This window comes from Watersipora subatra, chromosome 10 (assembly GCF_963576615.1).
Source record: "Watersipora subatra chromosome 10, tzWatSuba1.1, whole genome shotgun sequence".
In the NCBI taxonomy this organism is placed as follows: Eukaryota; Metazoa; Bryozoa; class Gymnolaemata; order Cheilostomatida; family Watersiporidae; genus Watersipora; species Watersipora subatra.
The window spans coordinates 58,152,496-58,176,337 of NC_088717.1; the positions used below are offsets into that span (position 1 = coordinate 58,152,496).

Sequence of the window (23,842 nt, forward strand, 5' to 3'; positions counted from 1 at the left end):
GCCAGTACCACCTTCATCTTTCGACAATTATACAATGTCTCACACGTTATTTACCTTAATTTTATGTAATATTTTAGTCACAACAAAAGAACTTTGGATCTGGAATATTCATAACTTGTTAAAGGCAAACGGAAATGTGGTCTACACAAGGAACTCGTAAAGTGTATGAATGATTTTATAATGGCAATAATACAGTATATAGATAGACAATATAGCGTCAACAATACCAACATAACAAAATATTTTATATCTCCGTCTGACAATGACACCTCGACTATTACAGGGAACTTACGAATATTGTTGCTGAGTAATTGACGTGTCCGCCTCACCCTTCACTTAACACACTGACTACATACAGACTGAGGCTATACTTTCATGGCTACTCTGTTTTATCATTACACAACATTGTTAGTAGGACTAGTCTGTAGTTCTATGTCTATGTTAGCTAGTAACTTTATGGCCTAGATATGAAACATTGGAATCAGAACCCTTCTCAGCACATCGTTTCTGCACTACGACGTTGAACTGGTGGCTGCCCAGAGCAGCGGGTCCTAGCCTTGTTGGAGGTATGGAACCTTGTGTCATATATGTGTACATTCATAGATTCTTTTTAGTTAAAAATATATATTATACAAGTAAAAGAAAATTTGATACTTTCGCCAAACTTTTGAAAATCTCTCAACAAACTCCATGGGGTTTGATTAAACTCAAGTCAAAACCAACTCAACCAGATATTTCCTTCGTAATGTTTCATTTTAATGAGTATTTGGTTTTTCATAACGGAATAATAATGTATAACAGTAAGTTGCAAAATGTTGTCACAAAGAGAATAATTTTTTGCCTCAGCCACGGTGTAATTTTTGAGCTTTTTAAAAACACAAAATACGCATTTAGCTAAAGTGAAGCTAGCCAACCAGAGATGGGTGAAAAGCTAACAATCCAGACATATTCTGAGCTCACCATTTGCTAATTTGACACAATCTCATTGACCATCTACCCTACTACATTGCTAAATACCACTGGAACGAGGTTCAAGTGTTTAGGGTGTGTTTAATAATCATGGCATTGCAAAACAACCATTTTCCTCAGAACAATCGCCATTTACATTGAATAGTTAATCCTGACCACATTGTCATCCCAATAAGCTTGAAATAAAAAAATTATCTAAAATATGTATTCCTCAGAACTGCCACAAGGCCATCAATACCTTATCAACACGGTGATTGATAGTTTGATAAATGATCAAATTCGTCACAAGTATGTGAGCTAAGGCTATGTTTGAAATGGTTTTAATCCCGACAGCATCTGGCAAGTGAGAGGAAATGATTACGACGCAAACTATGCTATGAAAGGCCCTGCAGGGAAGGCCTGTCGACCAGCGCATCTGAGAACTCTCACTTACGTGGCGGTGATGTTGCCTATCGATGAGCCAGCTTGCACCAACTCTCCCATTTCCAACGTGTAAGAAGGTTGGCTGAAGGTCGGATCATTATCATTGACATCACCGACAATCACCTCAATTTCAACAGATCTCTGTAACAGCATAACCCCATCTCACAGCATGCCACAAATAGTTGTCAAGCTAGAAACCTGTTCAGTTTAATTGGAACAAAACTCATGCTCAAAGACAGGTGCAGAATTCTTGTTGGAAATGGTCGGTTTAACCAACGTACAAGCGCTCTTAGCCCAAAGTTCAGTGCAGCCGTTGTTTAAACTGAGGCGCATGGAGCTCATGCACCCAACCAGGCCATACAAGTAATGTAAGGAGCATGGACTAAGGCAACATTCAAAGCATCAATAATCAAACAATGTTCATGATCTACCAAAAAACCTTTAAGCATACACAGACTTCCACCGCAAACACATCAATGTACGGCTATAGCAGTTGGTTGTCGGCTGAGACATACCCTGACAGAGCTCAGCGAAATGTGAAATACTTACAGATGGGCTTCTCGTCTAAAATTTAATTTCAAATGCTTGGATTGAAATGACTGCTAATTAAATGATGAGGGATCAAGTAAACAGATGGTGCGTCCGCAATGCTCTATACACTGACAGCCATAACATGGTCACACAATCAATTGGAGCAGTGAAGCCACTTATGGCTCAAACAGTCGCCATATGAATGGACCTTCTCTCGATGTACTATATTACTAGTAGATAGCATAACTTACTTTAACATGCATAACTTACTTCCCATGCAAGACTCAGATATACTAAACTTATATATAGTACTGAGGTAAAGATAACTTGCACAAAAACTTGTACATTTTTTTCTGAAAGTTTTAACAGCAATCAAGTTTTGCCGATTTTAATCTTGAAACATCCTGGCAGTCAGACCACCTCAAACATCAGAACAATGGCAAATGATAGAGATGGTCATAACACTCCCAACGAACAGGTAAAGAAAGTACCATCCGCGGTGCAACCATTCCAGATAGCGATGAAAAGTAAAGACTAGTGGTGTCCGTGGGAGAAAACCAGCAACTGTTGCTTAGCAAAAAATACAACTCATACCTTTGCCAGACATTTGACAGCAGGTGCTCTGAATTGTTTGTCATTTGAACAAGCTCTAGAAATAACAGTTTATATTTGGAAAGCTAAACATATGGTTTGATGACATGTTTAATACAAATACATCAGCTAGACAGGGAATGAAAAAGCAGCAAGCCGAAAAATAGCAATGCCTCTGGAAATCTGGCCTGGACTACTAAGATGCAAAACATGTAATAGGGAACATATGACAGACAGCTGCTCTTTGGAAAGATAGGTTATTGCCTACAACAGCGATCCATCCATTAAGTGTCATAGCTTACCAGCCTATGACCTCAGCAAAGACGTGAAACAGTCTTAGCAAGAGGTTTAACTCACCGACAAAGGAGGGCTGCCATTATCCCAAGCCGTGACTGTCAAGTTATACTGGCCCACTGTCTCTCTGTCTAGTTCAGCTTTTAAAACGATAAAGAATGTGTCTTGATCTCTTCGACTCAATTCAAATTTTCCACCGGTGTTAGATAGTTGGACTGTGAAGTTGGCAACTTCCTGATCAGGATCATCAACAGAGAGACGTATGATGTTGGTCGGCTAAAAGAAAGGGCATTCCATCGCTGACAGACGAAAGGGTAAGCAAAGCCTCACTGCCTTTCATAGACATCAAATATCTCAAGATGAAAAGCGTTTAATTAAAGCTAATCCTCTCTAGAATAAACAGCAATTAGTGCTCTTGTCAAATACATACAAGAGACATTTACAACAATTCCAATTTCCTTCACATTATTTTTATCACAGGCGACATTCACACACATTGACAAGCCGTGACTGTCAGATGTGTCAGCTCGCATTAGGAAGATGATAACTGAAGTCCCAAAGCGATAAAATTGGGAAGAAAGGATTGTTTGGCAAGAACTTACAAATACTCAGCCAAGGAGTCTCTGGATAAACAAGCGTGACCGCACTAACTTACCACCTGCTGGTCTTCGGGAAGCATGCCTGCGTAAAGGTAGTTTACAGTTACATCGGGAGGTTGGTCATTTATGTCCTGCACCCGAATGTTGACAACCGCAGATGAAGATTGGCCAATGGCCCCAGGATTGCTCGCCACCACTCGCAACCTAAAGTAATAAACCACTCTTTGATGCAAAAGGTTGAAATTTACTAGTATACCTGGCCTCCATCCGCTACTCTTTCATCTAGTTGTCTCCTCTTCATGAATGGCGAGTCAAAAACTGATAGAGCTTCAGGATTTCCCAAAATCACCAGGACAATTAGATATTGCAAACAGACGATTTGCGATATATCGTGATGTTATTACGTGAAGAAGACTTGTAAATTTTTGTTAATATTTTGTTGTATATTTTAATTAGAAAAGAAACTTTTTTGCACTTGTGATAACTAGAAACATTTCATGAATGTGTGCGTGTGGAAGGCCATGGAATGAGTTTAATATAGGACTAGGAGGCCAGTGAGTTTTAGTTCCAGAATCGTTCATCCTGAAAATCATCAGGTGTGAAATAAATCGTCATTACACAATTATATAGTTTATACGATTGACGATAGCTCTTTAAATGGTGGCGATTTTCTAATCGACTACCTTATAAATCGCCACTAAAAACAATTAAATCGCCATATTATGAAGCTCTACAACAAATATAGTTACTCTTGCTCCTTTATGTTAAGTTATCTGTTTCCAGTAACAAAAATCTTGCACAAATATCTTTGTGTACAGACTGGATATGAAACAGCAAGAATGTCTCATAAGTTACGCTGCCAGGGGCCAATTGTGCAGCTCTAGGATTTAAACCACCCCTAAAGATTTGTTCAACATGGAACCAATGATTACCATTTATGGTATCTGGGGAAATTTGCGTATGCAATACTGCAAGACAAAAATGGAGTCAATTTTATTATCTGGCGGTCTACCAGTTTCACAAAAACACACGCAGACGGGACCCCACACCTAGAGGGACCCGCATATGATTGACCCGCTAACCAATAAAAATGCTGACCAAATACCAAACTTCGTCTGGGAACTTTACTAAAATTAGTTGAATCTAGACTAATCATTACTACCGGACAAGGCCATAGACCATCCTCTACAGACAGTGATTAGAAACAGCTGCTAACATGGAACATTGAAGCAGTCCAGAGCCGTATTAATAAATGACTGTTCGCCTAAACCGTTTAGTGCTGACTTAGGCAGCTGCTGCCCATTCTTACCTGTCACAACGCAAACATTCCTCACAGCCGTGTCAATACATTCTATTATTGCCTAGTATTGATCCTCCTCAGTACTCACCTACCCATAACCCTCGGCTTATCCTTATTAACTCTCCGCTATTGTTAACCCTCGCTGCGTTAATGGATGCCACTGAGCAGGGCTCGCTGATTAAACATCTCTTAACATCTGCTTTGTACTAAAGATGTCTTCGTGCAAACTGTAACTTTTGTAACTGGTGTCTCATAATCGCTTATATATATAATCGTATATATAAGTAGGCTATATATACTTATATAAATATACGCTTATATATATATAAGCGTATATTTAAGCGTATATATATAGTATATACATATATGTATATATACTATATATATATGCATTATATCTGCGTGTAAACAATTTTTCTTCATGCTATATTTAGTGGGAAGGCAGCATATGAAAGTAAAACGTTGTTGTTAATAATAGTGCCTTCATGACTCTGATGTATAATACACTGTATTCGTGTCTCTCTAATACCAAGCTTAACTGTATTCGTGTCGCTCTGGTAGACCGAGTATAATTATTTCAAGTCACAAATACTTATACTGAAACATCCCCAGAATTCTGATCAAGTTTTAAGCAGTTTGTACTCTTTCCTCACGCGAGAAGCTAAAAATTAGATTTCACCCGCTGAAGTGTCTTCTCGATATAATTTTTCAATCACAAGTGTATAGATGATTATCTCTCCCTAAAACTCCTCTACCTCTAACTCTCTAGCATGGAATAAAGTGAACTAGAACGAGGGAATTGACATAGATGAATGAACACAGATGAGACTGTTTATCAAACGTCAGTACACTTAATGCTGTGCACAAATGAAAAACGCCTAAGAAAAGCCAACTTGGCTGTCGCAGCCAACAGTAACCATGTTCTTCCTTCACTGCAGTTATGAATCTACTAACCAGACAATCTCTCTTTATTCCTACTGAATGTATTAAGACAGCCATATACAAGGCCGATGAATGAAGCCTGTGATCTAATGTTTTCCAGTTTTCAGTATGTCCAGACCCAACATCGTGCCAGTGTCAATATAGGATCAAGGTAAACGCATTATAAACCATAAACCATTGCAACTTGGAGGTACTGGTTAATGTTGTTTGGTCTCACTAGCTGCTCTCAGGCCTTTCAAATGAAAAGTTAAACTAACCAGATATGAATTCAGTAAACTCTAAAAACATAAGTTTCCTGGCTGCCCATTGCTTTGGGTCACACACTCGAGGCAGAATGGCGTCTTATTCGACAAGTTAAGATTGGAGTAGCCGAGACGGACAGACCTGAGCATTTGTGTAGCAACGGCTGCATGGCAACCAACCAACAATTTATGTTAATTGACGCGGATGAAGCATCCACATCAATTCCGTACCCCAGCGAGCTATGGTGGCCCGCCATCGAGCCTCGCAGAATACTAGATTCTCTGAATCATAGACCTACCTGGCCTCAAGCTTAATGGAAGAGTTGTAAAGGCACTTGGCATGCCCTAAATGTTGACAAAGGCTAACCGCAAACTATTGGTGTCGTGGAATTTAGCAAACACCAATAACCATGACAAAAGCTACAATTTGCATTGTTATTGTATGAAACAGCTCACAACAATGAGCTAAATTGCATTAAATAGAAATGAATAGGTGCAAGAAGAGAATTTTAAGTCGTTATTAACAGTCATCAGAACTACAAACCTCTGTGACTAGCTATCCAGTACTCTGTGACTAACTATACAGTACTCTGTCACTAGCTATAAAGTACTCTGTGACTAGCCATACAGTACTCCGTGACTAGCTATCCAGTACTCCGTCACTAGCTATACAGTACTCCGTGACTAGCTATACAGTACTCTGTCACTAGCTATACAGTACTCTGTCACTAGCTATACAGTACTCTGTGACTAGCCATACAGTACTCCGTGACTAGCTATCCAGTACTCCGTCACTAGCTATACAGTACTCCGTGACTAGCTATACAGTACTCTGTCACTAGCTATACAGTACTCTGTCACTAGCTATACAGTACTCTGTGACTAGCCATACAGTACTCCGTGACTAGCTATACAGTACTCCGTGACTAGCTATAAAGTACTCTGTGACTAGCTATACAGTACTCTGTGACTAGCTATACAGTACTCTGTGATTAGCTATACAGTACTCCATGACTAGCTATCCAGTAATCCGTCACTAGCTATACAGTACTCCGTGACTAGCTATCCAGTACTCTGTCACTAGCTATACAGTACTCCGTGACTAGCTATACAGTACTCAGTCACTAGCTATACAGTACTCAGTCATTACTATATATATATAGCATGAAATATAAAATTTCTAAACTGTTGCAACGGCACAATTACCTGTAGGAGGGATTGGTAAGATAGTTGAGCAGATGTTGCACAGTGATCTCTCCACTTCTGCTATCAATCGCAAAGTGTGTGTAGTCTATTGATGAATCGGAGGAGCTCAGTGAGTACTCTATTACACCATAAGGTCCTTCCTCGATGTCACTGGCATTAACTCTTAGAACGAGTTGCCCTGTGATATAAGTAGTGTAAATATCACAAGCTAGACATTGAGACATGGGTTAAGGATAGCAATTCAACTGAGAATTGCGCTGTTTAGAAGCAGATACGATATATTTTATAAATTTAACCTAAATACTGCAGTAGCTAAATGAATGTTTTAGAGAGATTTTGTGGCTGAATAACAAAATACTGCTCAGAATAACTGTTTTCTTGTCAATATGTTGATTATTACAATACTTTAAAGGATGACTTGCAAGTTGCAACAAAATTCACATTACCGTTACTTGATATGAAAAGATTCACCATGTCTTACTCTGTTGTGTTGTAGGTGCAAAATAGGTGGAAAGATGATTACAAGCTCTTAAAAGCTCAAAAACGAACAGAAAATCGCAGCCACACGAGACCGCCGTAGTTTGGATTCCCTTTCCAAAAGGGCTCAAATGTGATGAAGTTGTGAGAGATGGTTTCTGTTTACTTTCTTGCAACCTTAGTCGTCGAAATATTTTCACAAATCTACTTCATGCTTTCGATAAAACTATGTCTATTGTTCGTACGCATCTGTTTTATCGTCATTGTAATGCTGTCACGTTTAGCAGTGATATCTTATAACTTACCGTGAAAAATCGTTAAACTTTTTAACCTTAGCTCGAAGGAGTACATATCGTTGTCTGATAATCATGACAAGCCTGTTGGTCACCTGTGATAATCGAAAAATGCTGCAAAAATTATTTGCGAAGTATTAAGTCACATAATCAGATTACGACTTGACGATTGAATAATGCCGAAACATAACTGTAAAGTAGCGAGCATCTATATTTGATACGGGGTCTTCGGTAAAACCCGAAGTGTTTGTCATAAACTAGTACTACGATAGTTTTATATTTGAGCAATAAACTTTCACTTTCGCGTAATTTTCACTATTTTTCGTTCCACTCAAGCAATATCCAGTATTTACGAAATACAAAGAATTCTAAACTGAGAGGAAGAGCAAGCATCATAACCCTTTTATGAGTTGTTGGAGGGATTTTGGCGAACAGCATATTGGCATCTTCGTTATACCGAAATATTCAGCACACTTACTGCCAAATTTGAATTTCGAGAAATTTTTTGTTGTTATCGTATGGCGAAAAAATGTCGTATGGCAAAGTGAAAAAATATCACAGTTAATTCTCATGTAGCTAATCGGGAGCTTCTACAGATAGAATCAGATCAGGCTATCATGGCGAGTTCTGTGAACTAGGGAGTCTCTATAAACTAGTACTCTCTATAAACCAGGGGGTCTTTATAACTTAAGGGTCTCTACAACCTAGGAGTCTCTATAAACCAGAGGTCTCTATAACTTAAGGGTCTCTATAACCTAGGGGTCTCTATAAACTAGGGGTCTCTACAACCTAGGGGTCTCTATAACTTAAGGGTCTCTATAACCTAGGGGTCTCTATAACCTAGGGGTCTCTATAACCTAGGGGTCTCTATAAACCAGGGGTCTCTATAACCTAGGGGTCTCTATAAACTAGGGGTCTCTATAACCTAGGGGTCTCTATAAACCAGGGGTCTCTATTATAAACTAGGGGTCTCTATAAACCAGGGGTCTCTATAACTTGAAGGTTGACTCGCAACAAAATTCACATTACAGTTACTTGGTATCATAAGATTCACCATGTCTTACTCTGTTGTGTTGTAGGTGCAAAATATATGGAAATGTGATTACAAGCTCTTAAAAGCTCAAAAACGAACAGTTAATTGCAGCCACACGAGACCACCCTAGTTTGGATTCGCTTTCCAAAACGGCTCAAATGGGACGCAGTTGTTACAGGATGGTTTGTGTTTACACGTTCATGCAACCTCATTCGTCGAAATATTTTCACAAATATAATTCACGCATTCAATAAAACCATGTCTATTGTTTTTACGCGTCTATTCTATCATCATTGTAATGCTGTCACTTTTAGCACTGATATCTTATAACTTACCGTAAAAAATCGTTAAACTTTTTAACCTTACCTCGAAGGAGTATATATCATTGTCTGATAATCATGACGAGCCTGTTGGTTACCTGTGATATTCGAAAAGAGCTGCAAGAATTATTTGCCAAGTATTGGGTCACGTGATCAGATTACGGCTTGACGATTGAATAATGCCGAAAGAAAACTGTAAAGTAGCGAGCATCTATATTTGATACGGGGTCTTCGGTAAAACCCGAAGTGTTTGTCATAAACTAGTGCTACGATAAGTTTTACATTAAGCTTTTTATTGGCCTTTCAATTCACGTGAGAACATACGTGATGAGACGATAACCAAACTGGAATGACTACGTCAGATAAATAAACAGATTTCAATCTACGGCGGCTTTTCGTTTTTGAGCTTTTAAGAGCTGGTAATCACATTTCCATGTAATTGACACCTACAACACAACAGAGTAAGACATGGTGAATCCTTTGATACCAAATAACTGTAATGTGAATTTTGTTGCAAGTCAACCTTAAAGGGTCTCTATAACCTAAATGTCTCTATAAACCAGGGGTCTCTATAAACCAGGGGTCTCTATAACTTAAGGGTCTCTATAAACTAGGAGTCTCTATAACCTAGGGGTCTCTATAAACTAAGGGTCTCTATAAACAAGTTGTCTCTATAAACTAGGGGTCTCTATAAACTAAGGGTCTCTATAAACTAGGGGTCTCTATAAACTAGGGGTATCTATAAACTAGGGGTCTCTATAAACTAGGGGTATCTATAAACTAGGGGTCTCTATAAACTAAGGGTCTCTATAAACTAAGGGTCTCTATAAACTAGGGGTATCTATAAACTAAGGGTCTCTATAAACTAAGGGTCTCTATAAACTAGGGGTATCTATAAACTAAGGGTCTCTATAAACTAGGGGTCTCTATAAACTAGGGGTCTCTATAAACTAGGGGTCTCTATAAACTAGGGGTCTTTATAAACTAGGGGTCTCTATAAACTAAGGGTTTCTATAAACTAAGGGTCTCTATAAACTAAGGGTCTTTATAAACTAAGGGTCTCTATAAACTAGGGGTCTCTATAAACTAGGGGTCTCTATAAACTAGGGGTCTCTACAAACTAGGGGTCTCTATAAACTAAGGGTCTCTATAAACTAAGGGTCTCTATAAACTAGGGGTCTCTATAAACTAAGGGTTTCTATAAACTAGGGGTCTCTATAAACTAAGGGTCTTTATAAACTAGGGATGTCTGTGAATCTGTAGTCAATGAGGACTGAGAGTCTGGTACAACAAAATGGCCACTAAAAAGACAGGCAAGGCAGGGAGGTTAAAGACTGGAGAGTGTGAAGCACATGATTGTATTACTTCAATGATTGCCTATGAGAGTAGCGGAGTGGATGCGCTTGATTGACTGGCCCTTTGAGTGCCATTCATAAGTTAGGTGAAAAGATTCTCTACAGCATTATAGAGGTAATTTCAAGATGATCTGCACAAGCTACACAACCTGATAAGTCTACAGCTGATAGCATGTAAGAAAGACGAATCCAAATGGTGTCAAGTACAGAGAGTGAAGGAGCTCTGTCTATATCTGCAACTAAAATTTTCTTCCTCCGGCAAGGGTGTAACGGAGCAATAGCAATTGGACCATAGAATTATTTATGGGACACCCATAGCCAACCACTTGTCACTTGAAACAGTCTTCACGGCTCCAAAATACCTTATCATATTAGCATATTCCGTTGATCTCTTAATGAACATGCAGTTAACAGTTATGCAATTGAGTCTTAGAGATGAGGTGAGATTACTCAGACGTAACAATGAGGTGAAACCATATACTGTAGCAAAGGGATTATAGTACAGAGTACGTCCTTAAGGCTGGTTGTCCTTAAGGCTGGTCGGCGTTGTCCTCTCGGCGATGACTCGTCGACTATGTGCACCGTAAACTGATGGCATCGTCGAGGCAATGCGGAAACATCAGGGAACTTTGCAGCTGTCAAACTTTGCCAATAGTTGAGCGAGCATTCACGAAGGTCTGTGCAATGTGCACCACTTCGGTGATGGTGATTGGAGGTAGCGGATTTTTTGATCTATATTTTCTTTCATAGCAATTGTTGTGAGACTTGTATTTCATCATTTCCAAGACCGCATTGTTTAATGAGAACACTGTGCCGCGGACTGTGCTGCGCCATCGGACTGCGTCGATGTAAATGTGGATGGGTTAGTGATAGCGTGATCATGGTTATCATCGACAATCACCATAATATTGCGGGATCAACGTGGACATACGACGATATGGCGCGAACCAGCCATTAACTACCCTATATGTAGTTAACAGTTTATTGTGAACAAGTATCAGTTTATAATGAATTGTTAACAGTAACATATATTAACAGTTAACATATATAGTAGTCACCAGCGCACAACAAACAGTAGCTATATAGTGAAACAGAGCGTGAAAGGTTGAGCTATACAAATACGTGAGGGTTAAAAGTCATAGAAGAGATCGTATCAAAATATAACAACTCAAAATAACGATGAGAGTTGAAGATTTGTGCTGTGATAAACAGGTTCTAGAGCTCAGCACTTATGCCCTACAGCCGCTCATTGTCATGAATAATATTTGTGGCGTTTGGTTGACGAGATGAAGAGAAAGAGCGTTTTAAGGCTTAGCTATATCGCCTATCAACTATGATTTATTGTTTGCTTTTGGAATTCAATCCAAAAGCGGCTCGGCTCATGAGTGCAGCAAGTTCACAACTACAGTGAATCACTGCGGTCTGCCATCAGGCCCTATACATAAACCGTAACTAGCGAGTAGTGAGCCAGTAGCTACACTACCATTCAAAACTCAAAATACTAGAATTAGATGAAAAAGAGAAGCAATGACTAAGATGAGTTAACAAAGTGACAGCTAGCAGAAAACATTCAATATATGTAATCCTTAGAAATATCCCGGGGAAGTGTCAAACGATATTTAATCTGACACAAATCCTACCTCACAGCTGCGCGAAGGCAGCAAAAACAGACCAGCTCAGGAATGAAGGTTTGCGTGTCGTACAGCCATGCGCCATGCACAAGCATATCTTAAAGGAAGACCAGCTATATAAAAAGGGATAAGCCTGGTTGTCAGCTGATTCTCTGCTGAGGGAGTTATTTTACTTCTAATGATTTTTGACTTTCTCATTTGATGTCCATTGGATGACACCGAATGATGTCATCCAATGAAAGGTGGAACATGTTGAATATAGAAAGTTTTTAACTCATTGTCCAGCAAAAGCACAGGTATTTCTACTAACTCAATTAGAAAAAACTAAAAAAATAACTTTCCATCAAGCAGCAGGTGCTCTCATTAACCTCTGATGAACTCTAGAAAGCCGCAGTGAGGCTGACATATCAGAAGAGTAGATTAGCATAGGATTAGTTGAGCATGAGTTAAATTGACACAAGCGTGATCTCAGCACTAGCCAGGGAACATAAAACTGCAGCATTCTAGAAAGCTTCTCATTACCCAACATACCTATGGTAGCATTTTCCAGCACGGTCGCGCTATAGTAACTTAAATCAAACTCTGGCTTCACATCATTGACGTCTTCGACAGATAAGTTAATCCGCAGATCTCCAAACCGACCCAGGCCATCGTATGCTCTTACAATAAATTGGTAGCTCTTTTGGGTTTCGTAGTCGAGTGTAGAGTTCAGCTTTAGATTCACAGACAAGTCAGTAATTCCCACCTGTAAAGTCAGCACATCATTCGCTGCAATCTATTCAATTGAATTAAAGCGATGGGGAACATTGAGAACATCTATCTTTGAGTACAAAAAACTGCTAAAACATTTTGCAAAACTAAAACTATAGCTATCCGTTTAGGTTACTCAACGATAGCTAGGAGGGGTGAGTCTGGTTGAAAAAAGGAGCGTGAGTGAAATACAGGATTGGAATCAACATCAAAGGATTATGTTAGAGTATCCCCATCAGACAACATTTTAGCTTGCTAATATTAATTCTATTGTAAAATTAGCTAAGCAGAGCAATGTCTACAAACACTTTGCCCCTGCACTTTAGAATGTTGGTAGCGGAGGTAAAACAATCAGATTAGCTTGGTAAAACAAACACTAACGTAGTTATTGGTGACTCTATCTTTGTTTGCAAATCACCTATTCGAGTCGATAGGAATGTTTGTCCACTGCATTAGCGACAACTTGGATTATTTCGATTACATTAAATGAAGATGAAACCCCAGGAAAACTTTGAGCTCTACATGAAACATTTGATAGATATTTGGAAATATGTGTGTAGAAAACTTAAGAAGCATAGAGTGTACTTACTGGTTTTTCCTCCAGTCGAAACACTCCCTCTGGACCATTGACTATCTCATACCGTTGGGTAGAGTTAGTACCTTCATCTGGGTCATTAGCGGAACCCAAAAGAGCTAATTGCTCATCCACTGCTGTGTTCTCAGGAATTTCTAAACTCTTCATAGGCTCAGAAAATTGCGGAGAATTATCATTGATGTCCTGTATGACAATATCTACAGTGTACGGAGCCCCTTGCGGCAATGGCACTACAATGAGGCTATACACAGCTTTTTCCTCTCTGTCAAATGCAACTTTGGCTGTAACTAGTCCATTCGGTTGGAAATCAAACAAATTGGAGTAAGTAAGCTGTCCAGGTAAGTCAGAAACAATATCATTTGCTTGTAGAACAACTAACTCTTGGTTTGGAGCATTATCCAGAGCAAGACTTCCTATTTCTGCGGGTGCGCGCACATTTTCTTGAAAATAAAGCGATTTTCTTGGAACCGCTTGTGATATTGTTTGACTAAAACAATTTAATGTAGTCCATATGGTAAGCAGTATATATAGTCTCAGGTGAGGTCTGTGGTGAAGATATGATATGTCGGCCATTTCGGAACCATTCAGCTGCGTTGACCGCAACGTTGACAGTTGCTTGCTGTAGCACTATACTTAATATCCTTCAGCACTATAATTCATCTTTGCTGAGCTACGACATGGATCCCTAAAGTATCAGAATATGGTAACAATAATAATATACCAACGAATAAAAGGCATCTAAGTTTTCACAACAAAGTAGAAGTACTACGTTATATGGACCTATAGAAATATATTTCATACAGAATCATACTATGCAAGCAAATTTTCTCTAAAGAAGCATCTAATGAAAAAAACTTTCAATGAAACCATTTGAGCAAAAGACTGGACAAATACAATATTCACAAGCGTGTACGTTGACTACTATTCTGCCGATTATATCAAAATACGTTAGACGAGTGATGAACGTGAAAACGTGTACGATAATATGAATAATTGTGAATAAGATTGTCAGTTACTAAAACTTACTCAACATAACCTATAAAACTGTATAGCGACACATATTTAGTCTGTTAAGGAAGGCATAAACGATTGAATTAATCACAATGCACAAATGCTCTACGCTTTTCCGTTAAAATTATTAGTGAAATGTAACGAGAAGTGCTCGCCGACGTAACTAGTCAAATCGATAGCGAGGATCTAGTAAGCATCTGATAGAAGAATAAGCCGTGTCGTATGCCTTGCCTACTTGGGCCATAAGAAACAGGGCTTGTCCGTTTGTCCAATCAACGGTTTCCAAAAACACTTTATAAAGGAGACAACTCTTTACGTGATAGAGGGGCATCAAAGATTCAAAATCTCCAAGGATGACTTGGCCTGCCTTTCTCCTGCCTTGTATTACTCGTATGCTATAACCTATTGGATATCTATTTATTTTGACTTATTATGATTTAGTAACTTGTACAGGATAAGTTTGTACTATAGGGTAAGTTATCCTGCATTACTTATTTGAAGTCATCCTCTCATGTAAATTTTCTTTAATTTTTTACACAAAATAATCTCACACTAAACATGAATTTTTCACTACTATCTTGCATTCAGGATACATTTACAGTTTCCATTTTATTTTATAATATGCCTACTAATAGAGGCTTTTTGTTATCAGCAAAATAAATGATTACTAACTAACCAATTTGTACAAAACTATTATGCATAATAAAATCTCTATAGCACCATGCCAAACATTTCAATCACAAGAGCAGAGTTGATAACTCCAACTTCTCTTAAAAGTTGCACTATTATATCAGTCTCTGTTTGGTGAAAGCAATATCATTTTTTTGCAAATTGCAACGACTATGTGAAACAATCCCCAAATTTCCTCAAACTTGAGGATCTTCAAAATTCGATTGTTATGCAATAGCCAATGATTTTGGTATAAGCAATAATGCTGCAACACAGATACAGTTTATCTTTAGTGTTTTACAGTAGGTCTGTCTAATACAGATATATGTATTTGTTTATAAGAGAATTTGCTTGTTAATAGCTGTAGTTCAACTTTTTTAGTACCAAATATTTAGAATGGAATGATAATAATGTAATAATAATAACATTAATGATTATGTTTGGTAATCTGAACGTTTACCAATACTACCTATGCAGAATTACATAATGAAGTATATAATGATAAAATAGTTGAGATTGATTTAAGCCTAAGCAAATGAAGCGCTCATTAATACTAAGAAAGCAAAACAACTACACCAGGTCACGGAAGACAAGGTTCAAAGTGCTTTGGTAATTGTGTTTTGGCCCTTGGAAGAAATCGGGGCTGCTAGAAACTTTAGTTCAACCAGTAGTTGCTGACACTACTGTTGCGGCACCTGGCTGTTTCTCTGGTTCTGTCATTTCTTACTGGGGCGGTCTCTCTGAAGGTGTCTCGGCCTCCGCAGCCCCAGCACTAAAAGAGCTTGGCTGATGCGGCCTCTTCAGAGTCGTGGCGTTCCTCTTGTAGCTGCTGAACCTGCTTAGTCAGCTGTTGCACCAAAAAGGCAAACTAACTGACAGTCTGGTTCTAGGCCACTGTTACCTGCTCAGCTAGCTACTCCTCAGCCTACTCTTTCATGAACTGGACAGCCGGTTGTTAGTATTCTCTAGACTGTTAATGTAGAAACTTTGTGCTATCCCGTACCATGCAAGCACGACCAGTATATTGTGTTGCGAGCCGAGGTTGTTCAGTATACTGCAGAACATCCTTTTTACCATATTGGCCAGGTATGGGTCTGGCAGATTGTTGTATGCCATATAAACCAGTAGCTCTACCTTGAAGAAATAAGCAGAAAATTAGCTTAACTTTGGGCCAAATAAAGCAAATCAAATGAAGAGCTGATGGCAGAAAGCTGGAATTATTTGCTGTATGTCATTGAATTTACATATATTTGAGTTTTTGAACTTAATCACAGAAATAAAAATCCAATTTGCTGGTAAAACATGAAAACAAACTGCCACGTTTGAACTAGCTTGAGTTTAATAAAAAAAGTTCCAGAAGTATCAGAATTGTTAATACTACTACAGTAATTACTACTACTGTGATTCGGACTGTTATGTGTGCATTTAGAAGATTCATGTTACCCACAATTCTTCCGCATCAGTGTCGCATTTGCTTTGTCATCTTATTCTATTTTTGACTATGTTTAGTTTGTGCATTTCCTTTTAGATTTGTGTGAATCAATTGATTAGCATTGGTTCAGACACTAGTGAAGCTGCAAAGCTGTAATACTAAAATTTACGAGTAAAAAGTACATCTTTATTTCAGCGAATCCAACACCTTGAATATACAAACTAGCAAAGATTAAAAATAGTAATAGTAGTGACTAAAGATTAGAGTTAGCCAATAAAAGTCATATTTTATGCTATCATCTGTCCATGCTCTCAGCAGACCTGCCAGCATCAGACAATCAAAACTGTTGCCTTATATAGATGATTGGTATGTTCTATGGTATGTTCAAGTACTTACACTGAGATCTAATTAATATTTCCCAGTGAGTTTATTAAATAGGGCTCATGCTCATCTCTTTTCAGTGACCAGAAAAGGGATGACAGTCCTGTAAAGTTTTCCTGCACAGCTAGCTGACATGGATACAAAGATACAATGGATAAAAATGTGAACATCTCTAATCTCTGTACTGTCATCTCTGTTGGTTGGCACAGAAGGCTCAAAAAATGAGCCTGTCCCTGCCTGTTGATTGCATCCACCACTGCTATTAATAGTTGACATGATATTGATAAGGTTGTTTGTCAGACAACAGCCTTTTGCCTTTGACTAATGCACAAAGGCACCATTTGCATGTACCAGAACATTGGTTACAATGAAAAGGTTATGAGGACAGGAAATGCTAACTTACAGTGCAGAGTAGTTCTCTCAAATACAGAAAAAGTTGATGAACTGCTGGATGTGACTGCCAAGGTTGAGAAGGAATCTATCTCTGCATTTTCTTTCAGTTGTCATCTCATGTCAGTGGTCTTATAACGTCAGTTGTCATATAACGTCAGTTGTCATCTCATGTTAGTTATCATCTCATGTCAGTTGTCATCTCATGTCAGTTATCGTGTCAAATCAGTTTTTAGTTGTCACCTCATGCTAGTTGTGTGACAGGAGAATCTTATGATAATGCTACTGAGTGGTTAGTGTATAATGGCCAAAAAATTACTTTATCGGTAAATAGGTTGCCCATGTTGTCGTAGAGGATTGATGGCTAGCCATATGCTGTCATGAAAGTACTGTAGTTACAAAAGTAACTACTCTTGCAACTACTTCGGTAACTATTAAGTACAAACAATAAAAAAGGAAGTGAGAGCACAGATGCTGCCAAAAGTTACGACGGCTACAAAATTTAAATACTCTTTTTTCTCTTAGCGCAGTCACGAAAAAACTGTCATACACACTTTTAAAATCCGACACGGGAAAATCTAATCTAAATGTGTAAAGTTAAGTGTTTGTTTGTCCGCTGTTCGTGTGTCCAGATATAGCAAAAAATCTAGGAATGAACAACCTGCTTCGCACTGTATTATAACTCAGAAACGCTACTTCTGCAGACAGGTCTGCTATCTAATACACTAGTTCTGCAGACAGGTCTGCTATCTAATACACTAGTTCTGCAGACAGGTCTGCTATCTAATACACTAGTTCTGCAGACAGGTCTGCTATCTAATACACTAGTTCTGCAGACAGGTCTGCTATCTAATACACTAGTTCTGCAGACAGGTCTGCTATCTAATACACTAGTTCTGCAGACAGGTCTGCTATATTACACTAGTTCTGCAGACAGGTCTGCTATCTAATACACTAGTTCTGCAGACAGGTCTGCTATCTAATACACTAGTTCTGCAGACAGGTCTGCTATCTAATACACTAGTTCTGCAGACAGGTCTGCTATCTAATACACTAGTTCTGCAGACAGGTCTGCTATCTAATACACTAGTTCTGCAGACAGGTCTGCTATCTAATACACTAGTTCTGCAGACAGGTCTGCTATCTAATACACTAGTTCTGCAGACAGGTGTGCTATCTAATACACTAGTTCTGCAGACAGGTGTGCTATCTAATACACTAGTTCTGCAGACAGGTCTGCTATCTAATACACTAGTTTTGCAGACAGGTCTGCTATCTAATACACTAGTTCTGCAGACAGGTCTGCTATCTAAAACACTAGTTCTGCAGACAGGTCTGCTATCTAATACACTAGTTCTGCAGACAGGTCTGCTATCTAATACACTAGTTCTGCAGACAGGTCTGCTATCTAATACACTAGTTCTGCAGACAGGTCTGCTATCTAATACACTAGTTCTGCAGACAGGTCTGCTATCTAATACACTAGTTCTGCAGATAGGTGTGCTATCTAATACACTAGTTCTGCAGACAGGTCTGCTATCTAATACACTAGTTCTGCAGACAGGTCTGCTATCTAATACACTAGTTCTGCAGACAGGTCTGCTATCTAATACACTAGTTCTGCAGACAGGTCTGCTATCTAATACACTAGTTCTGCAGACAGGTCTGCTATCTAATACACTAGTTCTGCAGACAGGTCTGCTATATAATACACTACTTCTGCAGACAGGTGTGCTATATTACACTAATACACTATGCGGTTCTTGTGGTAAAATTGTTCACATACATGTATTATTTTATTAAAGCTGCCAATTTTTAATGATGATTGGTTAAAATAGCTGCTTCAAGCTTCAGCTAGTGCGCTTAAAAATTATGATCACGTGAGCGATCATAATGCAATCGTTTTTTTTTGTAATGCTGGCTTAAGTTATAATAATGGTTCTTATCATAGTAAAGATTTACACTAGATGAAATTACTCAAATTCATTGGGTTATGAAGCTTAGTCAATGGCAACTACATTATCTGCATCACTGTTTATAAGCTGTTTTAAATCTTGAACAAATGTGTAAAAACGAATGTGTGAAATAATTTTCAATGATATGTTTTAGCGATGCTATGAGCTTTCAAATATTTATGCATTAGCTTACAAATATTATGCATTGGCAGGACCGGTTACAAACAGAAATGGAAACACAGAACTCAGGTTGGACATAGGCAGCTTCATTTAAAAGTTAGAACAGGAAATGTTATATGTTGATTAAAAATAATTTTCTGTACAAAAACTTTTTTTATCAGTCTTAAAAGCCCGGGCATTCCGCTAGTTGCTCAGAAACTTCAGGTAAAGGAAATAGGAAGTTTGATGTCACATTATCTGCTGGTGTTAATTGAGTTAAAAAATGTTTTTAATTGTTTTTAATTGTTAATTTAAGTTAACAAATGTTTTTAGCTAGTGCCATATTTTTCGCAACTTAGGGCACACCATATCATTGGGCGCCATCTCGACTCCGTGGTTCATTTTTGCACTTGGATCAATGTATAAGGTGTACTGCACCCCATTATAAGACGCGTTTTAAAGTATACTGCAAAGAGAGCCAGCCAACTCTTTACTTGACACACCAATATCACAGAATAGCTTGTTGCATAAACTTAATAGAACATATTGTGGTGGACGCCGGGCCACGAATTTATTTCTGATGTTTTATATACTCGCATATAATTACTCTTATATGTATTTTGTGTATTGTGTCTGTCTCTAATACTTTGTTAGTTTGGCTGTAAATAAGACAATGTGTTAGCGAGTCTATTAATCATTATTGTTATACGGCTTCCTACCCGGTTCCATTTTACGGTCCGGGACAATAGGGAGTGCTCTCGCTAGGAAAGCCGAGTAGTCGCAGCTCCACAACTAATGGAATTTCCTTCAAAAGAAAAGAATGAAAAACCACACTCATTTCTCTTACATTTACACAACACTTATTACAATCTAGATCGTGCCTGAGTAAAGGCCGACAAAATCCTTTACAATATTCATGAATATAATGATACAATATAGAATATCATACAGAGAAAGCACAATACATCTGTTTTTTTCTTGCAATTTTTCTTCTTTTATTGGCTTTAGGCTCCAGTCTTCAACCAGTCTGTTGTTCAACCAGGCTCACTAGTAATTCAAGTTGTATCTGGACCGACATGGCTTATGGCTGATTTGTCCTCCCAAGTCGGCACGGAGACCAGCCAGTTGGCTCCTTCGCACACCTCCCCATTGGGTACAATATCCGCTAATCCAGCTCTAGCGGATGAGCCAGCTAGGTCCATGGCCGATGTTGCCCGACTCCATGCCTTTAAAGAAGGATCTCTCGCCGAAAAAGCCCCTCTGTCGACTTGGCTATATTTCTCTCTGGCTGTCACACCTTTAGTAGCTCAGGCAGTGTCCGCCCAAGCATCTCCGTCCACACAAAACTGTCGAGGCCTATTTAGTTATTGTTTCTTGAATACCTGGCTGGCTTGTGTCACAGCACTTCTTCTAGTACTTGGCTGGCTTCTAGGATTTTGCTGAGTCACAGACGTAGTGGGAGGTGATGCTTTTGATTTTGTTATATTTTCGTCGTCTCAACATCCTGCTGGCTCCTCCTTAATCGATTCTCCTTAGTGAGCGGCGACGTACAGGGAGCCATTTTTAGGTAAAGAACTGGCTCCACTTCTTTTGGTTCATGATATATACTACTGGCTTGATTCCTGCAGGCTCCTTGGTGCCCCTAGTGCTAAATCACTTGGTTTCTCAATGTGTGCTAATAGGTACATGAGCAGGCGAGCACAGAAACATGAGAAGACAAACATGAGCAAACACAGAACATACCATATCCTTCTTCTGCATGACGTAGTGTCGAATGAGTCTATTACTTTTTTTAAAATGACATATCTCGCAATCGTCTTTTCATTTTTTGAGTGCGGCAACTATCCCCCATCAAGTGTCTGCTGAGACAAGTACCATATGGTTCATACTGTTTTGTTTGGCCTGCTCGGTTGAGCCGGTGAGGGTGATATCTTTTTTAGGACAAAATTTAACGCCTTAGCCGGAAGAGCTCAGATGGGTGATGGAGGATCTGACCTGTTCCGAGTTGTCCCAGCTTGAATTAAGGCGATCCGGCAAACCTTTTTTTCCGCCTGCTTTAAAAATCATGCGGTTCTGTAGTATTGGCAGTTTTAAGGCAGTGAGATCTACCAACGTTGTCTACCTTTGGCCAGTCTATGTTCTTGCTTATCTTGAGTAGTACTGGCTCCGTTCGACTGCCATTTTCGTTGGGCAGTCCAAGTCAAATATTTTTCCTTTGTAAGTCATAATTTTAGCTGGTTGGGGACATGTTAAATTTCCTGCTGCTTTCAAGAGAGTGTAGATGGCACTACGAGTCTCTGTTTATTTTTCTTAACTTCTTTAGGAGAGAAAACCGGCTCTATATCAGTCAGCATATCTAACTGACTTAATAGATGTTGTAGAAAAGGGGTTAACATAACTTCATGATAATGATAATAATTTTTTGCAATGAAGTAATGTTTTGAGTGCTCAAAGGTTCATGTAACATTGATTGATTGACGGCAGCTTGAACCTGATCCCAACTTTTTCTCTCCTCTCTGGCATCCAACATATCATGCCACCACGGTATTATTCTAGCTGCCTGACATGCCAATCTCTATGCTAGGCAGGCTTCTCAATGACTGGTTCTATTTTCTCTGCAGCCAGCCCCCTGGCTTCAGCTGCTAGAAAAGTTGAGAGATCCTCCGTTGTTTTTCTTTAGATAAAAAGAAGGAACTGCAGAGCTTTAGTTCCCCCGGGCAGCTTCGTGTCTGGACACAAAACCTCTGGCTGAGAAACTGCCCAGAGTGTCTTTAGTTTTTCAGTTAATCTGTCTGGTTCAGGTGATCTGACTTCCTTTATATTTAGTCCCCTCCTGGGCTTCAGGGTAACCAGAGCTCTTCATAACTCCTCTGGACAGGCATGATAGAGTTTTAAACAGCTTTCCCACTGGATAGAGCAAATAGGCTACAATGTTTTTCCACTAAGTATGCATAGTTCGATCAGGACTTTATGTCCTGGTATGGCTCTACAAACTTGGCTCATTGTTTCAAGTTATCTCCTCTTCTCTACTGCTTGTTTGACAGCCAAATCCAGTTTTTGAGGCATATAGATGATGGAGGTTCTTTCTTTTTCCCTGCCTTTTGGAGTGGCATAAGAAGCGCTATCTTGATTTCTTCCAGATAGTTTCCTGTTTCAGCAATGTGATTTAGCAGGTGTGCGATCTTCTCCTGAGCTTTCTCTAGTTTTGGACCATATTTCATATGCTCTGTCTTTATCTAACCCTGCACTTATGTTGTTTTCAGACACTTGATAGCCGTTCTAACTTCTCCCTAGCTAAACTCCTCCGTCATTTCCACAGGTTGCACTTTCTTTATCTCCTTCCTTGTGTTGCAGCTAAGCATCTTTAAAAAAATCGTTGTGATGCTTATCTGTCTCCGTCCTTAGACACCCGGATAAGCAACATGACGACTTGAAGGATACCTTACAAGTATACTTGCATAATGTACAGTATAATTATACTTCGGTCGTCCAAAAGTCGAGTAGGGTAAAGGTCCGTTTTAGAGGTGTGTACACGCTCATACTCACAAAGCCGATCCAGTGTCGGACACTGATCCCTATAGTCCACATAGTCCCTATAAGACACTGAGCCCACTGAATTATACTACCGCTGGAATGGCCAAGGTCATTTATCTGCGTACCAATTTGAGCGCCATCTTGGTCCATGCTACATGGTCACGCTCCCTTTTATAGTAGCCTAGCAACATTGTACAACATTTAATCTCAATGAGCTTGTGAGTGCTTTTATCCATCCCCAATCTTAATCAACCTATATATCAGAGTCAAGATAAAGATCTACATATTCATTCAACCTATATATCAAAGTCAAGCTAGCTAAAGATCTACAGATTCTAGGCTATAAGTTTTTGTTGTAGATGGCTATTGGCATGGTTTCAACAATAGGCAGACAACTCTATATGGGCTCTATATAATTTGCATTTCTTATCAACAGATGTTTCTACTGGATTTAAGGGTATTATTGACATCGCTCGCTTTACCAGCCCAGTAAACTTTAGCTTTAAAACTTATTGACTATCTAAGAAGAGATCACAATAGTTGTTTACATCACCAAGAGCAGAAAACTGGCCAAAGCTGTTGTATACATTTGACTAAAATCGTGCAACCTACATTGCTTTGTTCGAAAAGTGGTTGGATTGGCCTCGAGCCTAGATTAGCTTTAGCTATTGCGCCAGTAGGTCCCAACACTCAATATATTTTGATTTGTGTTATATTTATGTGTTATTCGTTGATATAGACCAAAAGCAAACTATAAATC

General features: G+C 38.9%; 1 protein-coding gene across 1 annotated transcript in view; it reads right to left on the minus strand.

Annotated features, from left to right (window-relative positions):
• The window catches only part of LOC137407266 (protein dachsous-like), a 66,512-nt gene extending 43,280 nt beyond the window's left edge, over window positions 1-23,232 (minus strand). The window contains exons 1-10 of the mRNA XM_068093873.1: window positions 23,095-23,232; window positions 20,625-20,774; window positions 16,235-16,365; window positions 13,546-14,038; window positions 12,738-12,951; window positions 7,098-7,275; window positions 3,464-3,611; window positions 2,872-3,084; window positions 1,942-1,956; window positions 1,403-1,533 (exon numbers count right to left, since the gene is read on the minus strand). Coding sequence (XP_067949974.1) covers window positions 1,403-1,533; window positions 1,942-1,956; window positions 2,872-3,084; window positions 3,464-3,611; window positions 7,098-7,275; window positions 12,738-12,951; window positions 13,546-14,038; window positions 16,235-16,365; window positions 20,625-20,774; window positions 23,095-23,232 — 1,811 coding nt within the window. The remainder of the gene's footprint in view (window positions 1-1,402; window positions 1,534-1,941; window positions 1,957-2,871; window positions 3,085-3,463; window positions 3,612-7,097; window positions 7,276-12,737; window positions 12,952-13,545; window positions 14,039-16,234; window positions 16,366-20,624; window positions 20,775-23,094) is intronic.
• Window positions 23,233-23,842: the final 610 nt, after the last annotated feature.